Raw genomic sequence first — 20,396 nt, forward strand, 5'->3', positions numbered from 1 at the left:
CCAGTCCTACACAACGGACCGCTTGAGTTTACCTTTTATCTTGTTGCAAGCCGCCAGTCCTAAACAACAGACTGCTTGAGTTTACATTTTTATCTTGTTTCAAGCTGCCAGTCCCAAACAACGGACCGCTTGACTTTACCTTTTATCTTGTTTCAAGCTACCAGTCCCAAACAACGGACCGCTTGAGTCTACTTTTTATCTTGTTTCAAGCTGCCAGTCCTAAAGAACGGACCGCTTGAGTCTACTTTTTATCTTGTTTCAAGCTGCCAGTCCTAAACAACGGACCGCTTGAGTCTACCTTAAATCATGTTTCAAGTTGCTAGTCCTAAACAACGGACCGCTTGAGTTTACATTTTTATCTTGTTTCAAGCTGCCATTCCTAAACAACGGACCGCCTGAGTCTACTTTTTATCTTGTTCCAAGCTGCCAGTCCTATACAACGGACCGCTTAAGTCTACTTTTTATCTTGTTTCAAGCTGCCAGTCCTAAACAACGGACCGCTTGAGTTTACATTTTGTCATGTTTCAAACTGTTAGTCCCGACGAATGAACAATTTGAAATCACATTTTATTTCCTCCGGTGTCATCCCCAGTGCGTCTGGTCAAGAGTTGTCACTAAAAAGTTTCGTCTTCATTAAAGCTACCACTCTAAATCAATACGATAGTAGACGGTCATTTTCCCAAGTGAAACTACATTCCCTCCAGCAGAATCGGATCCCTTTTCTTCAACGAATTTAGGTATCCCGTTGTTGTTTCTCGTCTCAGTCAAGTCATATTTGTCGTCTTGCATTCATACTTGCATCAAGAGCATCCATAGCATCTTTGGTCCAAAATTGGTGTACTTTATATTTAAGTCTCTTCGACCCGTCAAATCAAAGATTTCATCTTCAAATCTCCGGACGAAGAAACTTAAATAGGGGCATCTGTCATACCCCAATTTTTGACCTAAGGATCCTACATTCATACACCGACATGTGCCCTTCGATCCTGATCGATCTTTGACTTTTCGGTAAAAATCCGGCAGAGAGGTATTTTAAAATACCTCGTTTTTTTGTTCCGAGTCGGGCTCTCTTCTCTCTATCATTTTTATTTTTAGTCTTTATTTCCATCTATTAAATTTTTGTTTTTTTAATTAATTAAATTTTAAGTTTAGTTTAGTCATTATTTCTTTTAATTCTTTTATTTCCTTTTAGATAAATCCAAGTTTTATTCTCTTTTTTTTTTCATTTGTTAATTAGATAAAAATCAAAAAAATGTTAACGTGTCTATCCCTTTTTTAGTTCTTATTTTATTTTTTATTTATAAGTGTTAAGTCCAAAAAACAGTCTACATTCACATCCAAGCAGCTTGTTCACATCTCCCCAATCTAGTACGCGCTCTTCCTCTATCCAAACCCAAAATCCAGGAACAGATTCACTTTCCTTCTGCACAAGCCAGGGATTCGGTTTCTTCTAAACCTGGCACTATAAAATAAGCATTTGTAGAACACAACAGAGGAGGCTGAAACGTTCATCAGTAAACCCGCACATGCCAACAATTCAAAAGCCAAAATTCAACACAGCCAGTAATACATAATTTTTTTTCAATACGTAAACCTGCCCAAACAAAAAACCAGAATCACACTTCTCAAAAAAGGCAATAACACACAGCCTCAACCCAACATCAACAACACATCCGCATCCTCAACCCAACACAACAGAAACCAAGGACGAACCATACCAACACATAAAACCGATTTCTCAATAACCACAGAGGAGAATTGCAAACCCCAATCACCAGTACGTGAACCAATCACAAACATCCCGATCCAGGTCAACATACAAGCAGAACCCGCAAAGAAATCAGAAGGAATACGACGCAAAGACAACCGCGACACAAACAGGACGTCACGAACCAAACCGCAACCGTCGAAGCCGTCCGCAGCATTCAATCATTCCAGCACCGACATCATCATCAGTCTGAATCATAGCGTTACGCAGACCGTGAATCCAAACACAACAGGTTGTTGTTTCTTTCTTTTTTAGTTTTGAATTCATTTGTGAACTTCCTGGAATTTTTGTTTTAGAATAAAAAAAATCAAAAGAAAAGAGAGAAGAAGAAGGTATAGGTGAGAAATAACAAAAAAACAAAAAAGGATAAGCTTAGCAGTTACCGGCGGCAGCGCCGCCACCCCTGGCCGGCCAACCGCCGCCGGAACCTTCATGTGGGAATACAGTTACAAGAACACCGAGAAAGATAGGAAATAGAGAGAGAAGAGAGAAAATAGGATAGAAGAGAGAGAAACAATTTGGGAAAATGTTGAAAGAACGGTCCTGTGGCCTATGTATATGTCGAACCGGTTTGGTTCTCTCTGAACCGAACCGGCCCCCCGGAACCGACCCAAAACCGGTCCCTTTGGCCCATCTGCGTCCCCTTCCCTTTAAGCCTAATTCCCATGTTGTTTTGATTTCTGCACCCCCCAGGCTTACTGTCCACACCCCCTTTTGCATCATTTTTTTTATCTTCTTCATGCATTTTAATTTCATCTTGCATTTTTATTATTTTATAGCATGTTATTATTCTTATATTTATTAGACTAGGCTGCATATCTATCATTCATTTATCTTTTGCATACATATTTATTTGGTGTCATTTATTTCTTATCATATGGAACTTAGAATGTACATATAGGTTTGATGTAAATAATTCATGCATATTCAAGCGCATATTTTAGAATGTATATTTAGGTTTTAATGTAATTCATTCATGCATCTTTATCGCTTTCGCATCTTAAGTTATTTCTCGTCGGATTTTAGAATGTAAATATAGGCTTAATGTAATTTATTTATTTTCTCGCATACCATATCATGTATCATAGGTTTAATGTAATAGTTTTAGGTGCATGTGTGCGTGCGTGTGTGTATGCCTCTCATCTTGTTCCTAGTCTAGGTCAATGGTCTTTGTGGTGATCCAACGTCACTGCAAAGTACCTACGCTTTTATTTTTATGCTCCGTTAGCTATTTATTCAAAAACAACAAAAACATGCAAATAACCAAAAAAGCACAAAAATATTTTCTTAAATAAACCTTGATCTTAAATCAAGTGACGTCTTTCTTATTTTCTTTTCTTAATCAAATATCAATCAATTTAACTTATTTTGAGTCTATTTTCTTTCAAATTAAAAAACACAAACAAATTTATTTGCCATTTGGCTTTTCCTTTTAAAACATTTTTTTCAAACCAATAAAAAACACACAACCAATCAAACGTCAGTTTTTTACCACGAACTACGTGATTTTGATCCCTCACGGGTACGTAGGCAAAGGACTTGTCCTCTCAAATCAATAAAATGTAGATAAACTAGGTCTCCTTTCTTTTATCATTTCAAACTCCATTTTTTTTTCAAAATAAGCAAGTTATAGCACATTAATTAAATGAAACCAAGAGGTTCCCGTAGAGTACTACGGACATAAAGGGTGTTAACACCTTCCCTTCATGTAACTAACCCCCGAACCTAAAATCTTTTCAAAATGGGGTAGTTTGAACTTTTTCCCCCTTTTCCTTAAAAAATTAAATGTTCGGTCGTGAAATAAAAAAAGTGAGTCAAACGCTAATCAAATAGCCTTGATCTCCGAAAAATGACGCGACAGATGTATAATCCCTTTTGGAAAATTTGTAGTCGTAGACTATTTACTTTGATGTTTTTTTTATCATAGTGATTTGTTTGTACGTTTAATTTTCCTAATATCCATAAGAATTAAAATTTGGAGAAGTTTTTCAAATTGGTTAAAATCATGCATAAGAATAGATAACTGTTCATATTGGATTTATATTCCTAAAACATAATTCAAAATTGTTTTTAATACATTTTAAAGTTTATGAACCAATTCATGAAGACAATGAAATGATTCATAAGATTTCCTTATGTTAAAATTCTAACTAAGAGTTTATGAATAAATTCTTAATGATTTCAAAATTGCAACATTTTAGTAAATCATTCATAGAAAATAAATCAGTTGCTTCATGTATAGATTTGTAGAACATGAGTCGATTCGTGATATTATACCGATAGTAAAAAAACATAAGTGCTCTGCCTTCTCTCTAACTAAACCCACCGTCGTACTCCTCCTTCCCCCCACATCCAAACTTCAACCTCCACCATGTAGCTTCCATTAACGGTGGTGCGTTGAGCTTCAACCTCCGCACCACCGTCGCGCCTCCGGTCCAGCCTTCCTCTGTTCCATATCGACCTTCTGCCGTCAGATTCGTGCCGGTTTCGTTACTCTGTTTCCGGTACGTTTCTGGCAGTTTCGGCAGCCTTTGGCTCCAATGTCGGTGGTGTTGTTCGGGTTTGAGTCTGCTGTGATGGTGGCAGCACTGTCGTCTATGTCTCGCCGGGTGTGTTGGTTTGAAGCTTTAGATGCAACGACGCGATTTTGTTTTTCTGTATCTTTCGTGTTTTGTTATTTCTGTATTGTTTGGGTTTTGTATTGTACTGCTTGTTTTCAGGTTCTATGTCGAGAGTCAAGGTGGCTTTAGACATGGTGTTCTGTTGGGTTTTGGTGTGTTTCGTTTGCTGGGTGGTCGTAGGTTGGGTTGTGCGCCTTCTTATGGCTTGTTTTTGCTGTTGGTGGTTTGTTTTGTTGTCCAGATCAGTGTCAGTGTGCAGCTGGATTCTTTTCCGTTGTGCTTTTTTGGGTAGCAGACTCCGTCTTTTGCCGACGGGTGTTGTGTTCTGTCTGCTATTTTTTCTGTTTTGGTTGTGTTTGTTTTGCTGTGTTTGTGTTTTAGGTGTTGTGTTCTGTCTAGGGTTGGTTGTTTAGATCTCCCTCAGCCTCTTGGTGGTTCACGTTCAGCTGTCTTGTTTGTGTTTGTTTTGCTGTGTTTGTGTTTTATGTGTTGTGTTTTGCCATGGGTCTAGGGTCGAGGCTTTCTAGATCTCCCCCAGCCTTTTGGTGGTTCACTTTCTTCTCTGGTCGGTTTCTTTGAGTTGTTGGGTGTGTTTTGTCGACGTTGCCTTTTGTTCCTTTGGAGCCTTGCCGCTGGAGGCCTCCTGCTCTTGGATTTGGATTTGGTTGCTTGGCTGTTGTTGCTCGAAAGAGCTAGGTGTGTAGATGCTTCGTGTTGACGGAGTAGTCTTTTGTTGCACCTTAAGCCTTCCTGACTGCTTTGTTGTCGGCGGCTGCAGATCCTTCACGATTAATCCTCCTTCTTCGCAACTCCCGGATCGTTCGTGGTTGTAAGGATCGTGCTGGTTTGTGGTTGTCTAGCCGAGGGTTCGGGCGTGCGCCAGTCTATTCGGGTGGTGGTGATGCAGGGTGATTTGGTGGCTTGTTTTGAGATTGTGTTCGAGCTGGTTCGCTTTGCGCTACTATTCCGCCTTTTCTCTGTCTTTGGATTTTGGCATTAGGTTTTTGGTGGGTCAAGGTTTTGGACAGGTTAAGGTGTTTGCTTTGGTGGTTCGTGAGTTGAGGGGTGCCTGTTTTGACTTGTGTCGGGAGTCTTGTGGGCCGATCGCTTATGATTCGAGGTTGGAAGCAAGTTTGTGACTCAGGTCCTTTAGGCTGTTGTGATGTCTCCTCCGATAGACCGGAACTTGAGTGGTGGCCGTAGTTGATCGTTTTGAAGCAAAATCATTATCGGGTGCTTAATTGTCCACTGTTGGTGTTATTGGTTCTTTGAGGAGCTTTTGTTAGCGGATTCGACATTTTGAGGGTGCTGGTGGTTTTTCTTTGGGGGGTTTTTGGTGTTTTATTTTCTCTTGTTGGTGTATTACTTGGGATTTAATCCCCTTATATATATACTAGAACGTTGACCCGTGCGCCGCACGGGTCTTTTAGAGTTGAATGTTGTAATATTTTTAACCATGGATATTGTATCTTTATTTGTTTTGGTAGAGAAGAGCGCAGAGCCCAAATTATTTCTTGATATTTTATTTTTAATTAACATATTAAATGGTCATGTAAGTTTGAAGAAAAAATTGTTTATTAGATAATATAAAAAATTAGTTATAAATTTGTCTTGTATTAACATTATGTATGCAATGAGATTATATAAAAAGGGAAATGATATTTGAACAATAATTTTTTAACAACTTTTATGATAACTTTCTCTCTCATACTCATAGTATGTTTTTACTCTATCTCTCTATTACTTTGGTTTTTATGTCAATACATCATTTTCTTTATAAAATTTTGTTTGTTTCAAAAGTTGTCCTATATATGATGTTCAAATTAAATAACACAACTCATATAAAAAATAGTGATATGGATCCTTAGTACATAAATCTTCTAACAAATGTTGCTTGGTGACATTATTATATATATTTTTACGATGTATTTTCCCTCTTTTTACAATTATCAACGACGTTATTGAGGCAGCAACTTACCAATTTGAATGCCATTTATCTCAATATTGATCTTCAATGACATTTGAATATTACCAATTTTTTTATTTTAGTTTTAAGGGATCTATAAACATAATTATACTTATTTAAAAACACCTTAAAAATAGCGATGGCAACAACTTTATAGACTCCAAGTCTTTAAACCTTATTAGCTTCCTAATATTTTTTTTAGGAAAAGATACTTGCATTAAAATTTATTTATTTTTTTGAACAAATCAAAATGGAATATATTGCATTATATGTTGCATTATAAATTTGTAACAGAAGTACCCAAAATGGAAAGACACAAATCTAATGTACTAATTGATTTAAGTATTAATATTAGTTCCAATGGAAATATGGTGAATATAACTACTTTTCAATAATTTTTCAATATCCATCGTAAGCAATGGAGATTTTTTCATGTTTCATTACCTAACTATTGCCTATGATGATCATTGCCACATAGTTGCTTTAAAATAATTAATAGTTTATATGAGTAGCAAAGTATATAAAGGCTGATAAACCGTTCAAATTGCTTGTTTACCACGTGAATTAATGTGTGTGGGAAATAAACAGTTGTATGACCCAATATTCTATCACTTATACTGATAACTAAAATTCATTGGAAATTCCCTATTAATTAGGCGTGAGCATATACCATTTCCCAATTAAACAAAAATACTTTTTCCAGCATTTGAAGCTCAACCGTTTGTATATATCACTTCCAACAAAATAGGGATTAAACAGACATAAAAGCTCAACCGTTTCGATTTATACGCAGTAAAATCATTTATAAAATGATTTTATAAATGATTTATATTAGTTTTTCATGAAACTTAATAGTTATTAACAAATTATTACTACAAATTATTCATTATATTAATTTATAAAATGAAATATAAATCATGTTTATCAAATAACTTAATATTAATAACCAACAAACTCTTGAAGTTCCTTAATATTATTTTTGATACACATGTTTATCAAATAACTTGTCCCGTAAGTGTAGCTCAGTTGGTAGCTACCAGGGACAATGTTTGCAGGGGCCGGGGTTCGAACCCCGGATTTCCCACTTCTCCACACTTTAAAAAAAGTGTGTGATCTAGCCACTAGGCTATTGAACCAAAAAAAAAAAAACTTGATCTCAATCCAACTTACATATTTTTCTTTTCTCTTTATTATGTCACACAGATTAAAGCTTAAAATTAAGTTAAGTCTATTTTTTTTTTGTCAAGAAGTTAAGTCTATTTTAAAAACCGGTGGAAATCAGTTTTAATTTTTTTTTGTTTATATACTTTGCTGAAACGTTGCATTATAACATGCATCTATTCCCTCAAAAAAAAAAAAAAAACATGCATCTATTAAGTTTAAACGGCATCTGGATAGCTTTATACTATCACCAGGTGTGCACATGCCATTGATATTTTATGGATTTATGGAATATGAATATAACTAACTGATTGCATTCAGTACTCTACACATTCATTGCTTAAAGGTGCAATTTAAAGTTAAAACATTTTCTGCATATCAATATCCCTAATCACGGTTCTGGATTTTTTTTACTGATTCAACCATGTAAAATGTCATCTACTTTTAGTTTGCTTATATGAAAATACTAATTATTTAAATGCAAATTGAAATAACCAAAACATGAAATAGCAAATTTGATAACACAAAACTGATGCTTCCTCACAGTGACAACTGAAGCATCTAATGTTTAACGTATAACAGAAAAGCAAATATCTTTTGTTTGGTGGTCGTCTGATCCTTCTGAAATCTTTACTGTCATCTCTGCCGGTTTACTTTCTTTCCTTCTTCAAGGCACCCACAAGTATAATTTCTTCCATAGAATCTTTATTTAAAAATTTCTTTTTGGGGGGGGGGGGGGGGGGGTGAGGATGTCAAGAAAATTTCATGGGATACTATTTGTTTACCGAAGGAGGAAGGTGGTTTAGGTGTCAGGAGGGTGAGGGAGTTTAATGTCGCTCTGTTAGGAAAGTGGTGTTGGCGTATGTTGGTTGACAGGGATGGACTTTGGTATAGAGTCCTAAAGGTGAGATATGGAGACGAGGGAGGGCGGTTGAAGGAAGGGGGTGGTGACAGTTCGGTGTGGTGGAGGATGTTGTGCGGTATTCGTAGAGGCGCAGGTGTAAGGGAGGGGAGTTGGTTTGAGGATAATGTCCGTAGGGTGGTTGGTGGAGGGTCTAGTACTTATTTTTGGTTAGATAATTGGTTGGGGGGAGCTCCTTTACGAGTGCAATTCCCCCGCCTTTTTGAGTTGCTGAACATAAAGGGGCAACGGTGAAGGAGATGGCTGAGAGAGGGTGGGATGTAGGTGGTGGTGCCTGGGCCTGGAGGAGGCGTCTGCTAGCCTGGGAAGAGGAGTCCGTGTCGGAATGTTCGTCCATGCTGTGTGATATTGTTTTGCAGGTATCTACTCATGACAGGTGGCGGTGGGTGCTAGATCCTATTAGCGGTTACTCTGTTAAAGGGACATATCAGTACCTTACGCTTCCTACTACACCTGTGGAGACCGGTCTTTATGATGCAGCTTGGCTAAAACAAGTTCCGTCAAAGGTGTCTGTGTTCGTTTGGCGTCTTATCCGCAACAGGCTCCCGACTAAAGATAACCTCCTTCGCAGGAGAGCTCTTCACCGTGATGACATTACTTGTGTGGGAGGGTGTGGCTGCCCGGAGACATCGCATCATCTCTTCTTCCGCTGTGGATTTTTTGGCGGCTTGTGGTTTCATGTATACCAGTGGCTCGGTATCTCCTTCGTACCTCCAGATACGGTTCTTGAAAGTCTTCACCAGTTTGGTAATTTAGCGGGACTACCGCGTTCTACTCACTCTTTTCTTCAGGCTATTTGGCATGCTTGTGTTTGGCTCATTTGGAAGGAAAGAAATAACAGGATTTTTAATCACAAAACCAAGGAAGTTGGTCTTTTGTTAGATAGTGTCAAGCTAACATATTTTTCATGGTTGAAAGCTAACAATCTTACTTCCGCTTTCAGTTACACTGACTGGTGGTGGGAACCTATTCTATGTATGGGTGTTAGAGATTAGCTTTCTTCTTGTTTGTTCCTCATTCGATGTGCTGTTACTTTGGCATCAGACACTTAACTTTGTAACTTTGTCGAGGGGTTCTCTCAGCACACCTTGTGCGAGTTGAATCTCTCTTGTTGGTTAATATAATCCCATTTTGATTTCTTCAAAAAAAAACGTATAACAGAAAGAAAAAAAACATAAAAACGCTGGATCATTAGACAACCAACTAAAATGAAAAGAACACCAAAATAGATCATCCAACAAACGCAAAAAACATGGAAACTCCATCCCCAAGAACTCCATTGATCCTTTCCACCAAAACTTCAAAATGATTGTTCTTAGGATCAACTAAAGTTGCAAAACGATTAATCTAATCGCCAAAGTCAGGAGTAAATATGCTCTGTAGCTGCAAAGCGCCCTAAGACAACAACAAATCCAATTAGAATATTTCATAAGAAAAAATGAACATAAACAGGCTGCTTATAAGAAAACATAACAAAACGCTCTGTCAGACACAAAAGATGAGTCAGAATAAATCACAAACATACATCCTAAAAAGAAAAAAAATGTTATTTATATCTTATTACCAAATATCCCTTGCTAACATCATCCTCTGTTAATTTTTTCACAAAATTAAGCTGGAGATTTCCAACAGGGTGGCAATAAGAGAGAGCTTCTATATTGGGTGGGAGATCCTCGTTGAAGTATGGATGAACAGAGGATTTGTCAATGACAAATCGCATGGGAGGTGATGAGTCATAGATAGTCTAATTTATTGCCTTATTTAGTTTAGTTTTAAATAAGATTTGATTTAGTTTTATTGCATTTTATTTTCTTTTAGAATATTTTACTTTAAATTGTCTTTTATTTTATTTTAGGAATGAATATATGGTGGAAGGTGCCTTGGAGCGAAAGAAAGAGGACTGGAGCAAATACAGCGCAAGAATACGAAGATACGGGACAAAAATATGTTCCCCCAATCTCAGAAGCTTGGCACGGCCCGTGCCAACATGTGGCACGGCCGTGCCCATCCCAGAACACTCTTTTGCTGCTTTTCTTCGGGCCCAAGTTACCCTGTTGCAGCTTTACCGTTTTATCCCTTTAGTTGCGTAGTTTCTAAGTCGATTGTAAAGCTATAAATAGAGTAGCTCTCCATCATAAAACATTCACCTTTTACTTTGTTTATTTCAAGTATTATTTCAATAAAAAGTCTTTATTTCCTTTTTACTTTCTTTGCAATTTATTTTACTGTTTATCTCTCTTCTTCCCCCATGTCTACGATGAACATGAGTGAGTAGACTTCTTCGTCTTGGGATTGTTGGGGAGTCTAATGACTCAATCCTAAACAAAACAAGCCTAAACCCTAATTTCTATGTAACCCTAATTTCTAATCTAGATTCACCGTCTTAACGTGGATTAACAATTATCAAACTGTGGAAGCGAAAGCGGAGGGTTTGATAATCGTTAATCCATTATCCCAAACATCAATTCATAAAGCGAGAGCGGAGTCTTGATGTTGGAACAAGTGAATCTAGACAATAATTGCAAAACAGTGAAATAGTCTTTGCAATTATTGAGACAAAGAGTAGTTTCAATCCTCTATGCATCTTCTAGTAATCATGTCAGCGAAATAGGCTTGGTTGCTAGAAGTAAACTCTCACCGGACTTTCATCGGAAAGGTGAGGGGCTAAGGGAAACCGATCTTTAGAAATTAGTGTGTAAACCATGAAATTAGATGTTTAGGTCTTGTCTAGTGAAGGATTTGTCATTATGATGAACCAATGATCCCGAGGCCCTTTATTATTATTATTGTTTTTACCTTCAGCAATAAAACTCCCTTTTTCTAACTTTCTCTCCTCTAATCATTCACTAAGAGTTAATTAAGTTGAACAACTCCCTAGCGGAACGATACTCTTACTTACTACTATTACTTCGATAGGCCGTGCACTTGCGGTTTGGCTTTATCAAGTTTTTGGCGCCGTTGCCGGGGAGTTAACTAATTTAATTAGCTTTTTCTTAGTGATTAGAATTCTCTCTTCTTCTTTCTCTTTTCTTTTCTTTTTATTTTTAACTTTTTATTTTTTCCCTTCATCATTAACTTCTTGGAAAACATAAAAATAATACCAAACATGGCTGAAAGACGTGCTCTTAAAGAATACGTGACTCCTTCAACGGAAGAGCCATATGCTATTATTGTGTATCCAACGGTTGAAGATGAAGATTTTGAAATTAAGCCTGCCCAACTTAAGATGGTGCAGCAAAATTATTTTTCGGGATCCCCCGATGAGGATCCCAATCTCCATATCTCAACTTTTTGGCGGCTCACCGTAACATATAAGAAAAACCAAGAAACTTTGAGACTGCATCTCTTCCCTTTTTCTCTAAAAAACAAGGCTCTTAATTGGTTCCATTCCCTAAGAGTTGGTTCCATCACCTCATGGGACCAATTGAAGCGTGAATTTCTTATCCGTTTCCTTCCCCCTTCAAAAATCGGCCAACTAAGGGCCAAGCTTTTTCAATTCACTCAAAAAGAGGGGGAATCCCTTCATGATTCATGGGGACGTTTTAAAGATATGCTTAAACTTTGCCCCCTCCATGGACTAGAGGAATGGTTGATCATCCACACTTTCTACAATGGTTTATCTCAGGCCACTAAAATCTTTGTTGATACAGCTGCAGGTGGTGCTCTAATGAACAAGGACTTCGAAACAGCTTATGCCTTGATTGAAGACATGGCTCGAAATCTCTTTCTATGGACTGATGAAGAATTCTCTACAAAGTCTTCACCCTCCAAAAAGAGGGCAGGTATGTACGAAGTCTCTAACTATGACCACATTGCTTCTAGGATTGATGCACTAACCCACAAATTTGAAAAACTTAATGTTAGTGATACTACTTCTACATCTCCTTGCAATACATGTAGTGAATGCAAACTAGGTAGTGTTGAGCAAATAAACTTTATTCAAAGCAACCAAGGGGTAAGTTTTGACCAAAGCCCTAATGAAAATCCCCTGGTTTACGGAACAACACCACCAAGTTATGCTAATGATCAAAAGGTTATTCAAAAGTCTAATCTTGAACTTTTAATGGAAAACTATCTTCTTAACCAATCCGAGCAGCTCAAGGAGCTTGCAAATCAAACTAGACTTTTAAATGACTCTTTTGTTTCACTTACATCAAAAGTAGACTCCATTTCCTCTCACAACAAAGTCTTAGAGGCTCAGCTCTCTCTAGTTGTTCAATTTTGCCAACCTCGAATGAACGCCGTTACACTTAGAAGTGGTAAGCAATTAGAAGACCCCTTAAGAGTCAAGCCTAGTGAGGAAGAGACTAGTGAACCACAAGGTGAGATGACTAGGGAAGAGAGTGAGAAACCACAAAGTGAGGAAGTTACACCACCCCTCTTCAAACCAAAAATTCCTTTCCCTCAAAGATTTGCCAAGTCTAAACTTGATGAGCAATTTAAAAAGTTCATTGAAATGATGAATAAAATCTACATTGATGTTCCCTTCACCGACGTTCTAACTCAAATGCCTACCTATGCTAAGTTTTTAAAAGAGATTCTTTCAAAAAAGATGAAAATTGAGGAAAGTGAAACGGTGAACCTTACGGAAGAATGTAGTGCCGTCATCCAAAATAAGTTGCCACCCAAGCTTAAGGATCCAGGAAGTTTCTCCATACCTTGTGTCATAGGGTCTGAAATAGTAAAGAGGGCAATGTGTGACTTAGGAGGCAGTGTAAGTTTGATGCCTTTATCTCTTTACGAAAGATTGGGGTTGGGGGAACTTAAGTCAACTAGGATGACCCTACAATTAGCGGACCGTTCCCTTAAGTATCCAGCTGGAATCATAGAGGATGTCCCTGTCAAGGTAGGAGAAATCTATGTCCCTACGGACTTTGTTGTGATGGAAATAGAGGAAGATAACCAAGTACCAATACTTTTGGGAAGACCTTTCCTTGCTACCGCTGGGGCTATAATTGATGTTAAACATGGGAAGTTGGAATTTAATGTTGGTGAAGATACTGTTGAATTTGAACTTGCTAAACTAATGAAAAATCCCTCCATTAAAGATTCTTGTTGCATGTTAGATATAATTGACCATTGTGTGAAAGAGTGCTCCTTAGCATCAACTACACATGATGGCTTGGAGGTGTGCTTGGTTAGTGATGCAGGTACAAAGCTAGAAGGAGATGCCAAGACCTACGAGGAGTTATTGAATGAAAACCCTCCCATGCAAGGTTTGGGAATGGAAGAATTAATAAGGGAGGAAGCAGCCCCTCTACCAAAAGAGGCACCAAAGGTGGAGCTCAAGCCACTTCCACCAAGCTTGAGGTATGAATTCTTAGGCCCTAACTCAACCTACCCTGTTCTTGTGAATGCAAGCTTGAATAAGGTAGAAACTGAAAAATTGCTTTATGTTCTCAAGAAATACCCTAAAGCCATAGCTTATACCATTGATGACATTAAAGGAATAAATCCCTCATTGTGTACGCATAGGATATTGAATGAAGAGGACTATAAGCCCTCCGTTGAACACCAAAGAAGATTAAATCCTAACATGAAAGAAGTTGTGAAAAAAGAAGTCTTAAAGCTCCTAGATGCAGGTGTTATCTATCCAATTTCTGATTCTAAATGGGTTAGCCCGGTTCAAGTAGTACCTAAAAAGGGTGGTCTTACAGTTATTAAAAATGATAAAAATGAATCCATTGCAACTAGAACCGTCACCGGTTGGAGGATGTGCATCGACTATAGGAAGCTTAGCAAAGCAACCCGTAAAGATCACTTCCCACTCCCCTTTATAGACCAAATGTTAGAAAGGTTAGCTAAGCTTTCACACTTTTGTTACTTAGATGGCTATTCTGGATTCTTCCAAATACCCATTCACCCTAATGACCAAGAGAAAACCACTTTCACATGTCCCTTTGGTACCTTTGCCTATAGGAGAATGCCCTTTGGTCTTTGCAATGCCCCCGCTACCTTTCAAAGATGCATGATGTCTATTTTTTCTGATTTTGTTGAAGATATAATGGAAGTTTTTATGGATGATTTTTCTGTGCATGGATCTAGTTTTGATAATTGTTTGACTAACCTGGAAAAAGTTTTGGAAAGATGTGAACAGGTGAACTTAGTGTTGAATTGGGAAAAATGTCACTTCATGGTAAGAGAAGGGATTGTCCTAGGACACTTAGTCTCTGAACGAGGTATAGAGGTAGATAAAGCAAAAATTGAAATTATTGAAAAAATGTCTCCTCCTACCTCGGTCAAAGAAGTTAGAAGCTTCCTAGGACATGCGGGATTCTACCGCCGTTTCATTAAAGATTTTTCTTCAATCACTAAGCCACTAACAAGCTTGATCCTTAAGGATGCAGATTTTGTGTTTGATGATACATGCCTAAAAGCATTCTGCAGGTTAAAAGAAGCCCTGGTCACTGCCCCAATCATACAACCACCAGATTGGAACTTACCTTTTGAAATAATGTGTGATGCAAGTGACTATGCAGTTGGAGCTGTGTTGGGACAAAGAAAAGACAAGAAGATGCACGCCATTTATTATGCAAGTAAGACCCTTGATGAGGCACAGGTAAATTATGCTACAACTGAGAAGGAACTGTTAGCAGTAGTCTATGCTATTGACAAATTCAGGCCATACTTGGTAGGATCAAAAATCATTATTTACACAGATCACTCGGCAATAAAATATTTGTTAAACAAAAAAGATGCCAAACCGAGGTTGATCCGATGGATTTTGCTCATCCAAGAATTTGATATTGAAATAAAAGATAAAAAGGGCACTGAAAATGTTGTGGCTGATCACCTGTCCCGTCTTAGGGAACCCAATGAGGACGAGTTGCCTTTGGATGATTCTTTTCCGGATGACCAACTCTTCTTATTGGCGCAAACTAACGCACCTTGGTATGCATACTTTGTTAATTTTCTTGCAGCAGGAGTACTACCGCCTAACTTGAACTACAAGCAAAAGAAAAAATTCTTCCATGATCTCAAGCACTACTATTGGGATGAGCCTTACCTCTTCAAAAGAGGTTCGGATGGGGTTTTTCGAAGATGCATCCCTGAAAGCAAGGTAAGTAGTATTCTTCACCATTGTCACTCCTCCTCCTATGGTGGCCACGCCAGTAGTCAAAAAACTTCTTTCAAAATTCTTCAATCTGGTTTCTGGTGGCCATCACTTTTTAAGGACGTGCATCTCTTTGTTTCTAAATGTGACAATTGTCAACGCACCGGTAATATTACTAAAAGGAATGAAATGCCCTTGAACAATATCCTTGAAGTGGAAATTTTCGATGTATGGGGTATTGATTTCATGGGGCCATTTCCTTCCTCTTTTGGTAATCAATACATATTAGTGGCTGTTGACTATGTGTCCAAATGGGTTGAGGCCATTGCTTCCCCCACCAATGATGCACATGTAGTTATGAAATTGTTCAAAAAAGTTATCTTTCCAAGGTTTGGGGTGCCAAGGGTTGTCATAAGCGATGGAGGGTCTCACTTTATTTCTAAACATTTTGAAAAACTTTTACAAAAATATGGAGTGAAACATAAAGTTGCAACACCCTATCACCCACAAACTAGTGGACAAGTCGAGGTCTCAAATAGACAAATAAAGGCCATTCTTGAAAAGACAGTTTCTATCTCTAGGAAAGATTGGTCAAGTAAGCTTGATGATGCTCTTTGGGCCTATCGAACAGCTTACAAAACTCCCATTGGAATGACTCCTTTTAAGCTAATTTATGGGAAATCTTGTCACCTCCCGGTTGAACTCGAGCACAAGGCTTATTGGGCAATTAGGAACCTTAACTTGGACCCCAACTTAGCCAGTCAAAAAAGGAAACTTCAACTAAGTGAGTTAGAAGAACTTAGGATAGATGCCTATGAGAATGCTCGCATTTATAAAGAAAGAACTAAAAAATGGCATGATAAGCATATCCTTAAAAAGGACTTCAAAATTGGTGACCTTGTGCTGCTCTTTAACTCTAGGATGAAGCTCTTTCCAGGAAAACTAAGGTCTAGGTGGTCTGGTCCATTTCAAGTCCGCAAGGTCTATCCCTATGGGGCTATTGAAATCTTTTCTGAAAAAACCGGACCATTCAAAGTTAACGGACAAAGGCTAAAAGTTTACAATGTAGGAGAAGGGACTGAAGTAGTGGCTGCTTGGAGACTTATTGACCCGCCTTAAAGTTGTTTTTCTTTTCGTCAAGCTAATGACGGTAAAAGAGCGCTTCGTGGGAGGCAACCCACGCATTTAATTGCTTTTGTTTTGTTTGTTTTTCTTTGTTTTAAGTTGTTTTGTAGGTAATTGTCCAAGTATGATTCGACAAGAAGTCAAGAAATTGAAAATTTTTGAAGTCCCCTTACCAGAATGTTGGCACGGCCCGTGCTGAGGATGGCACGGCCGTGCCATGGTTTTTAAGCAAAAAAGGGAGGGCTGCCACAGAATGTTGGCACGGCCCGTGCTGAGGATGGCACGGCCGTGCCAGCTTGCAGATTCCAAAAATCAACATTTTTTGCTATTTATAGCACAATGTGAGCTTTCTGCACCCCTTTCTTCTTTCTTCTTCTTCTTTTGCTTTTTAATTTCTTTTGTTTTTGAATCATTGAGGACAATGCTTCCCCTAAGTGTGGGGGGGGGGGGGGGGGGGGGGGGGGCTAATAAAGTGTCTAGAGTCATAGTGTCCAAACTCCCTTGAACTTTATTCTTTTGTTTTGTTTTTATAGTGAAAGGCATGACTAGTAGCTTGTTTTTAATGCAAAAAATGGCATGAAATTTTTTGTTTTGTCTCTTCTTTAGGTTGCTTCTTGTACATGAAAGTAGTTTCTTGTGTTTCTTATGATCATACTATACCCATATCATGTTTTATTGTGAAATTCTCCAATGAGAAAAGCACTCGGTTGCAATCCTTGGGCAAATGTATGAATAGGTATTTTAAGGAACACGTTCTATTTTAATGTTAACTTAGACCTTTTAAAGTCTTAAGAGTAAAAGTAGTATAAGTTTGTGTGGGAAATTAATCTATGTTCTTAATTGTTATATCCTTAATTGTTAAAGTTAAAATGGGGCGGGAGAATGGCACCAACATGTGGGGGAAAGGACAATCCCTAACTTCCTAATTGTGGTGGTGACTCCCTAATTTGAACTTAAAGTGAAACAAATTCATCAATGCTAGGGGGAAAGGACAATTACATCCAAAAAGACTTCCTACGCGGAGATGAAACAAATAAAATTTTGCAGCGCTGCTTAGGGTGATTATGAATCTAGGGGGAAAGGACAATTACATCCGAGAAGACTTCCTACGAGGATAGATAGCCCCTAAGCATCTGCAGCCCCTTGTGCTTAATTGTTAAATTAATTCAATCTTAACTTAAATTCCCATCACTCTTATATGAAATGAAGAAAGGACTTTTCTCGGTTACTTTAGCACTAAGGATAGAACCTATTCCTCATAATATCTGTCTTATACAGGAGCAAGAAAAGGGTTGGACTGCACACACACACTCACTTGAGACTTGATGTTGGGTAGAATAGGTTCATGAGAAGTATTTGAAATTGTAATTAGTGTACTTGAAGCAAAGCCTTTCTTTTGAGACATGTGTTCTTAATATTGCCATAATAATATTTTGTTGCTGCTATGTCTGTTGCCTTTTGCTTGAGGACAAGCAAAGATTCAAGTGTGGGGGAGTTTGATGAGTCATAGATAGTCTAATTTATTGCCTTATTTAGTTTAGTTTTAAATAAGATTTGATTTAGTTTTATTGCATTTTATTTTCTTTTAGAATATTTTACTTTAAATTGTCTTTTATTTTATTTTAGGAATGAATGGTGGAAGGTGCCTTGGAGCGAAAGAAAGATGACTGGAGCAAATACAGCGCAAGAATACGAAGATACGGGACAAAAATATGTTCCCCCAATCTCAGAAGCTTGGCACGGCCCGTGCCAACATGTGGCACGGCCGTGCCCGTCCCAGAACACTCTTTTGCTGCTTTTCTTCGGGCCCAAGTTACCCTGTTGCAGCTTTACCGTTTTATCCCTTTAGTTGCGTAGTTTCTAAGTTGATTGTAAAGCTATAAATAGAGTAGCTCTCCACCATAAAACATTCACCTTTTACTTTGTTTATTTCAAGTATTATTTCAATAAAAAGTCTTTATTTCCTTTTTACTTTCTTTGCAATTTATTTTACTGTTTATCTCTCTTCTTCCCCCATGTCTACGATGAACATGAGTGAGTAGACTTCTTCGTCTTGGGATTGTTGGGGAGTCTAATGACTCAATCCTAAACAAAACAAGCCTAAACCCTAATTTCTATGTAACCCTAATTTCTAATCTAGATTCACCGTCTTAACGTGGATTAACAATTATCAAACTGTGGAAGCGAAAGCGGAGGGTTTGATAATCGTTAATCCATCATCCCAAACACCAATTCATAAAGCGAGAGCGGAGTCTTGATGTTGGAACAAGTGAATCTAGACAATAATTGCAAAACAGTGAAATAGTCTTTGCAATTATTGAGACAAAGAGTAGTTTCAATCCTCTATGCATCTTCTAGTAATCATGTCAGCGAAATAGGCTTGGTTGCTAGAAGTAAACTCTCACCGGACTTTCATCGGAAAGGTGAGGGGCTAAGGGAAACCGGTCTTTAGAAATTAGTGTGTAAACCATGAAATTAGATGTTTAGGTCTTGTCTAGTGAAGGATTTGTCATTATGATGAACCAATGATCCCGAGGCCCTTTATTATTATTGTTTTTACCTTCAACAATAAAACTCCCTTTTTCTAACTTTCTCTCCTCTAATCATTCACTAAAGGTTAATTAAGTTGAACAACTCACTAGCGGAACGATACTCTTACTTACTACTATTACTTCAATAGGCCGTGCACTTGCGGTTTGGCTTTATCAGGAGGATCAAGGATAGGACACCTAACATAAACGTTAATAACAAACTCAGAAAAAAATGGATTTCAGTTAGCATGAATTGATATTTGAACACCAGTTAAGCAGTGGAAGGACAGAAGACTTTTGGAAAAAAAATTTTTTTGAAGATATGCGAGTGACGATTGGGATAGCAGGATTGCCATGTATTTATAGTACAAAAAAGGCTGTAGAAGGAATGCCTTGGAAACCAACATACGTAAGATGATTGGCTATGTAACTGAGTTTGCATGGGATATGGGAAAGGTCAAATTTAATAGCATAAAAAAAGTACATTGACCAACACTCCCCACTTATTCTCACGCGGCCTATTAGGGAAAAATCAACAATCAGGATTTGAATTTCAAAATGGGGATAAAATAGGAGGGAAAAGTGGTAGAGTTAAGTGACTATTAGCATTTAATGCAGGATAATTAGAGGGAAAAATTAGGGTAAATGGTTGCAAGACCTATTAAGCATTTAGAGTCTTGTTTTGAGATTGTGTTCGAGCTGGTTTGCTTTGCGCTACTATTCCACCTTTTCTTTGTCTTTGGATTTTGGCATTGGGTTTTTGGTGGGTCAAGGTTTTGGACAGGTTAAGGTGTCTGCTTTGGTGGTTTGTGAGTTGAGGGGTGCCTGTTTTGACTTGTGTCGGGAGTCTTGTGGGCCGATCGCTTATGATTCAAGGTTGGAAGCAAGTTTGTGACTCAGGTCCTTTAGGCTGTTGTGATGTCTCCTCCGATAGACCGGAACTTGAGTGGTGGCCGTAGTTGATCGTTTTGAAGCAAAATCATTATCGGGTGCTTAATTGTCCACTGTTGGTGTTATTGGTTCTTTGAGGAGCTTTTGTTAGGGGATTCGACATTTTGAGGGTGCTGGTGGTTTTTCTTTGGGGGTTTTTGGTGTTTTATTTTCTCTTGTTGGTGTATTACTTGGGATTTAATCCCCTTATATATATATATATATATATATATATATATATATATATATATATATATAATATTTTGCCATTAAAAAAAAATAGTCGATTCGTGATTTAAAAATTAGTTCACAGACTTT

The 20,396-nt window shown here is 37.9% G+C and overlaps 1 protein-coding gene and 1 non-coding gene across 2 annotated transcripts; one reads left to right on the forward strand and one right to left on the reverse strand.

Annotated features, from left to right (window-relative positions):
- Window positions 1-11,544: 11,544 nt before the first annotated feature.
- On the forward strand, window positions 11,545-16,611 carry LOC146915943 (uncharacterized). The gene is made up of 5 exons (XM_085721500.1): window positions 11,545-12,194; window positions 12,339-14,052; window positions 14,536-15,069; window positions 15,205-15,881; window positions 16,074-16,611. Exons 1-5 carry the CDS (start codon window positions 11,545-11,547, stop codon window positions 16,609-16,611), a joined length of 4,113 nt encoding a protein of 1,370 aa, XP_085577626.1.
- On the reverse strand, window positions 11,911-12,017 carry LOC146915944 (small nucleolar RNA R71). Its single transcript, XR_015017174.1, has one exon. It is a non-coding gene; the product is annotated as a small nucleolar RNA R71 (small nucleolar RNA).
- Window positions 16,612-20,396: the final 3,785 nt, after the last annotated feature.

This window comes from Medicago sativa, chromosome 6, assembly GCF_051527215.1.
Source record: "Medicago sativa cultivar Bolivia chromosome 6, Bolivia_mono, whole genome shotgun sequence".
NCBI lineage: Eukaryota > Viridiplantae > Streptophyta > Magnoliopsida > Fabales > Fabaceae > Medicago > Medicago sativa.

What these genes read in the sequence shown, in the direction of transcription:
- LOC146915943 (XM_085721500.1), top strand. Translation starts at nt 11,545, where the DNA reads ATGGCTGAAAGACGTGCTCTTAAAGAATACGTGACTCCTTCAACGGAA. An exon ending in GATGAAGAATTCTCTACAAA is followed by an intron (nt 12,195 to 12,338) that starts GTCTTCACCCTC and finishes CAATACATGTAG; the next exon opens with TGAATGCAAACTAGGTAGTG. An exon ending in AAAAAAGTTATCTTTCCAAG is followed by an intron (nt 15,882 to 16,073) that starts GTTTGGGGTGCC and finishes TTCTATCTCTAG; the next exon opens with GAAAGATTGGTCAAGTAAGC.